This window comes from Myxocyprinus asiaticus, chromosome 13, assembly GCF_019703515.2.
Source record: "Myxocyprinus asiaticus isolate MX2 ecotype Aquarium Trade chromosome 13, UBuf_Myxa_2, whole genome shotgun sequence".
Taxonomy (NCBI): Eukaryota; Metazoa; Chordata; class Actinopteri; order Cypriniformes; family Catostomidae; genus Myxocyprinus; species Myxocyprinus asiaticus.
Genome location: NC_059356.1, coordinates 18,478,649 through 18,484,696, shown reverse-complemented (window position 1 = coordinate 18,484,696; position 6,048 = coordinate 18,478,649). Strand labels below are relative to the sequence as shown.

At 43.4% G+C, this 6,048-nt stretch overlaps 1 protein-coding gene across 1 annotated transcript in view; it reads right to left on the bottom strand.

Annotated features, from left to right (window-relative positions):
* Positions 1-5,372: 5,372 nt before the first annotated feature.
* mslna (mesothelin a) overlaps positions 5,373-6,048 on the bottom strand; it is a 54,741-nt gene continuing 54,065 nt past the window's right edge. Inside the window, exon 62 of the mRNA XM_051714857.1 lies at positions 5,373-5,993. Coding sequence (XP_051570817.1) covers positions 5,920-5,993 — 74 coding nt within the window. The 3' untranslated portion in view covers positions 5,373-5,919. The remainder of the gene's footprint in view (positions 5,994-6,048) is intronic.

Sequence of the window (6,048 nt, the reverse complement as noted above, 5' to 3'; positions counted from 1 at the left end):
GCTTCCTTCTGCTGACCAGCTTTTTAAAGATGCTGATTTCATTTTCCAGCAGGATTTGGCACCTGCCCACACTGCCAAAAGCACCAAAAGTTGGTTAAATGACCATGGTGTTGGTGTGCTTGACTGGGCAGCAAACTCACCAGACCTGAACCCCATAGAGAATCTATGGGGTATTGTCAAGAGGAAAATGAGAAACAAGAGACCAAAAAATGCAGATGAGCTGAAAGCCACTGTCAAAGAAACCTGGGCTTCCATACCACCTCAGCAGTGCCACAAACTGATCACCTCCATGCCACGCCGAATTGAGGCAGTAATTAAAGCAAAAGGAGCCCCTACCAAGTATTGAGTACATATACAGTAAATGAACATACTTTCCAGAAGGCCAACAATTCACTAAAAATGTTTTTTTATTGGTCTTATGATGTATTCTAATTTTTTGAGAGTGAATTGGTGGGTTTTTGTTAAATGTGAGCCAAAATCATCACAATTAAAAGAACCAAAGACTTAAATTACTTCAGTCTGTGTGCATTGAATTTATTTAATACACGAGTTTCACAATTTGAGTTGAATTACTGAAATAAATGAACTTTTCCACGACATTCTAATTTATTGAGATGCACCTGTACATATACACACACACACACACACACACACACACACACACACACTATATAGCCAAAATTTTGTGGACACCATATATGCTTGATGAACATTTGATTTCAAAACCTTAGACATCAATTTCCCCTTTTGCTGTAATAACAGCTTCCACTCTTTTGGAAAGGCTTTCCACTATACTGTATGTAGTAACATGGCTGCAGGGATTTGCTCTCATTCAGACACAAGGCTATCAGTGAGGTCAGGAACTGATGTTGGTCGATGGGGCCTGACTTACAGTTGCTGTTCCAGTTCACCCCAAAAGTGATCCGTGGGGTTCAGGTCTGGGCTTTGTGCAGGCCAGTCAATTTCTTCCACGTCAGACACAGTAAACCATTTCCTTATGGACCTCACTTTGTTCACAGGGGCATTGTCATGCTGGAATAGAAAAGGGCTATCCCCAAACAGTTGCCACAAATTTGGAAGCACACAAAGCCCAAGCCATTACATAAAGAAACATTAAGATTTTTCTTTACTAGATTTAATGGAGTAACCAAATTCGTTAATTAGAAGGGGGTGTCCACAAACTTTTGGTCATATAGTGTATGTGTATATATACGTGTATGTGTGTGTGTGTATATATATATATATATATATATATATATATATACATATATATGTATATATAACCCGAGGTGGGTTTAATTGCCTTGTTCCCTTAAGGAACTTTATAATTAAATCATGCTTGCCTATAGAGGCACCAGTTTCATATGCGTGATATGCAGATATAGTTGCCACATACACTTTGAGCATTGATGGGGTGAGTCCTGCGTCTAATCGCTCTTGAAGAAATATTAGAATTTCGTGTATGGGGCAGTTTACTGGGTCCTTGCCATGTAAGAGACACCAATCAGTGAACACCTTCCATTTTAGCACGTAGAGGCATCTCGTGGATGGTGCCCTGGCCTGTAAAATGGTGATCATGACTGAACACGTCAGTTCTGGTTCAATTCAGGTGTCACAGCTGGGGCTGGGGATGCCAGATTTTGCCTTAAGCCTGAGAGAGGAGATCCCTCCTCAGCGGTATTTCCCATGACAAGCTGAACAGCATCTCCCTCATTTCCGAAAACCATGGCTGGTTGGGCCATTTCGGCGCAACTAAGAGAACCGTTTCCTTGTACTCTCGGACTTTACATATGACAGAGTGAATTAGGCATACCGGGGGAAATGCATATTTGCGTTTTGCCAGCCATTTGTGTGCCATTGTGTGCGTTCCCAGCAGGGCTTGGGACTTTGAGTACCAGAAGGGACAGTGGGAATTCTCCACTGAGGCAAATAGATCGATTTCTGCTTTGCAGAATATTTCTCATATCCTCAACACAGTTTGAGGATGAAGTCTCCATTCGCCTGGCATCACCCCTTGGCGTGACAGTAGGCCCGTGCCGTAATTCAGGCAGCCTGGGACATATGTCGCTCTCAGGGAGAGGAGATGATGCTCACTCCAAAAGGGCTCTTTTTTGAGAATGTGTGAGTATCTCGTGCATTTGCAACGAGTGCTGTATTCTTTTTTGCATTTATTGCATTTCTTATTGCATTTATTTGAGTGCAAGACACAGAAACAACATTTTGAACAATATTGTGAGCAACAATATTCCTTTCCCGACAGCCAGTAGTGGTGGGATGGGGAACAATGTTTTATGTCTCCAATCGAGCGTTTTTTGGAGCAGACCCTGAGGGAACCACGGGCTCTGCTTTCTGCTTCAAAGGGTTGTGCCCATCAGGAGCGCTTTTGCTGCGCGTGCTGATACGCAGGTGCCAGTGAGGCAGCAGGTATGGGACTTTTAGTCAGGTGCTGGCTCAAAACAGAGCAAGGGCGAACTGGCTGTGATATACTCCATTTGGGTATAAAGTGTTTCATAGCCTGTGATTGCTTTGCTGAGCATTGTTACGACTCAGCAAACTTATTCACAGAGCCGCCAAAGAGGCCGACTGGAGACACTGGAGCATCCAAAAGAGTGGCTTTTTCCTTATCGCTCATTTCTGTGAGGGTCAACCATATGTCGATCCAGAACTGCCAGGTTGCCCATGGACTTGCCGATGGCTTGCGCAGTGAAATTTGTGGTATGCAGCGCTAAGTCTGTAGCAGTGCGGAGCTCTTTCAATGTCTCTGGATCAAAGCCGTGCTAGTCCAGTTGCCTGAGCAGCTTGGCTTGAAATACCTGGAGCACCGCTATTGCGTGGAGTGCTGATACAGCATGTCTTGCCGCTGAGTAAGCATTTCCCACCAGTGCGGACATTTGTCGACACGGTTTGGAAGGATGTATGGGCCGTGATTTCCACACCCTGTTACTCACTGGGCAGAGGTGTGCCGCTACCGCCTCCTCCAAAGGGGGTAATTGGGCATAACGTTTTCTTCCCCGTGATCCACATTAAAGAGCATGGCGTCACTGCGTGAGCACGCCGAGAAGGGCATGCGCCAGGACTTAGTTAGTTCGTTATGAACTTCGGGGAAGAATAGGGCAGAATTGCAGGATGCTGCTGTTTGACAGTGTCCGGACTGCAGGAACCATTCATAGAGGCGAGACTGTTCAGGTTCCTCTGGGGGAGACCACTCAAGGTGAAGCTCTTCAACCACCCATGTAAGGACACAGAGCATCTCCCTGTCAGTGGAGCATGCATGTTCCTCTCCCTCGCTGGGGGGAGGGGTGACAGCATCATCCACTGACCACTTGCCTGATGAAGCAAGAGATGTGACTTCATCATTATCATCCCCAGTGTCAGAACACTGCACGAGACTAGGCTGCCCGCTCTTTCAGAAGGTCGGAGCTTGTCTTGCACGTAGCGTATTGGAAAACATGCACTTTGCAGAGACTGAGGCGCTTACGGGGCGTGTGCCGCCACGAGGACCACTTCAAAGTCATCCTGCTTGAACTCGCGGCCCCACCGTGCCTCCTTGTGTGAATCCTCGGGTATCACAAAATAGGCAGGTGGGAGGGCGCGAGGCTGAATCGTCCGTCAGAACGAGGGTGATTCGCGAGCGAAGGGTCTTGAGACTTATGCCCTCACAGTGAGGACAGCTATCTCCATGAGAGCTGACTCTGTGTGGGCGCAGCCCAGACAGTAAACACAGCTTTCACTCTGATCTGATGGTGGGATGTGCCTCTCGCACAAGGAACACTTACGGAACGACATCTTTAAAAAGATGAGAACACATAAGTGACTCTTTTAGATATAAATATATATTAATTTATATATCACACAATATACAATACACAATATACAATTGCTTTGTAAGGATACATAAACCCTGCCAAAGCACTGCGGGGAATCAGGATGCTGAGGCACGTTCACCAGCGAAGCGGTGTGATGTTTGCCAGAGCACTGCAGGGGAGCGGAAAGTCTTCCCACGAAGATTCCGCCTGCTGACTCATGTATATTGATGGCGAAGTTAGAGGGCTTCTAGACAAAAGATGATCACTGTCTTGAAAGAAATTCTGAGGAAATGGTGTTTGTACAAAGAGGAACTTGACGATAGATTTGCGTATTATGACTGATAAACGTCCCTCATTTGTAACCTAACACCCAACTCTCTACTAATTTGCTCTCAGCCCTGCCCCATTGAGAACCCCTGCCCTAAACCCTTGATCACTTGGAGCACGTCAAGGGCAGATGTCATTTTGTGGAATTATTTAGTGAATTCTTCATCTGAGAAAACAATGTTAAAGCTTAGTTGTAATTTTAGAGGCTTATATATAAATCGTATATGTTTAAAAGTTATTTTTTCATTAGAATGAATTGTCCTACTTAATCTGTTGGAGGACTGGTTTAAGGACAGGCACTGGACTTGTGGTAGGCAGAGTTTGATAGCTTGTGTTTTTTCTAACAGAGACGAGGCCTTGGACGTACGGTAGGTCTGCTCATGGGGTAGGGGGGGTGGTGTTAAAACCTGGTTGTATGGTATGTCTTGACAAGAATGGAGGAATGTCTTGATAGAAGAGCAAGAACAAGTGGGAATTGAGAGGATCCGATGTCCAGCTGCGGGGGTGGCAGGGAGACGTCCCTGACCACTGCCCCACCACCAGGAGATGTTCTGGGATTAATGGGGCAAACATCCATGATGGGTGTCTCCCAGCTGATGACCCTGTAGCTCGACATCTGAAGGCACCAGCGGAGGTGTGACAGGCAGTAATGCTTTACAAAAATGAAAATGGTAACATAACAGTTAGGCTATAACTGTGATAAACAGTTAGTTTAAGGTAAGTATTATGCTGTTAAATCTCAGTATAAATTTTCTAAACTGCTTAATTGACCTAACTTCACTTTCATCATACATTAGAGTTGTGTGGGGGTGGGGTTGATGAACCGCGATCTGCTGTCACGTCACAATCAAGTTGCATTGTGGGATATGGAGCTGTCTGAAGAGTAGGCTCGCTCCCTCGGTCAAAACTGAGGGGTTGAAGGTCTGTCAGTAGAAACTTCCTTTGTTCACTTAACCAAGTGGAATGGACTTCCAAAATGGTGGGGGGATTCCCCTGAGGGGAAGCGCTTAGGGCAGTTAGCCAGTGGATGTTTAAAGTGAAGTGGAACACAGCCCCTATTGAATCATTGGTTCTTTAGAATATGTAAAACACCTGCGAGGAAAGAGTAAAATCTTTCCCTCAGGAATGCACTCATCTCACTTCATTTACAAATAATTTCAATAGTTTCCCTAACTTTTAAACTTTTTCAACTACAGGCACAGGAGTCATTCAAGGTGGACTAGCCATTACATTTGTTCATCACAGAGTACATTTTATTTATTATCAGGTACTAGTCATAAAACATTTCACAATTTCTGTATGAAAACCACAAATAACAATTTAACAATTCTAAATGTTTGAAAAGCTTTATATAGAAGCTATGTCCAAACTGTGTGGAATCATAAATAAATCAAGACCCAACTGAAGTTTAGGAATATGGAATACTGAACAATTAATCATTAGTGCTTGAAAATAAAATAAGTAAAATATCCACCTGAGATTTTGTTTTTATTGTAGAGTAACATATTATTTGCTTTGACTTATTTAGCAATTAGTGCAACTTATTATCAAAAAAGGATAATTACATCAATAATAAAGGTTATTGATATTTTCAATAATATTATAGGGTCATATGGATATCATAACTTATAGAATGGTACAGAAATCAAACAAAGAGAAAAAGTGATTATAGTCAGATTAACTAGATTTTAATATTCTATATATTTATATTTCTTCCGGAGCAGAATCGCACAGATACGTCAACTGCTTGGTAAGATTACTGTGTGGCTGACTTCAGTCAGTGCAGCTATATTATCTCCATTTTGATGATTGTAAAAATAAGAACAGTGAGTGACACTGACCATTCGCTGGCTCTGATTCCTGGGAAAATAGGAGACAAAAAAGGTAAAGTTTAGCATTGATTTGTAATGAAATT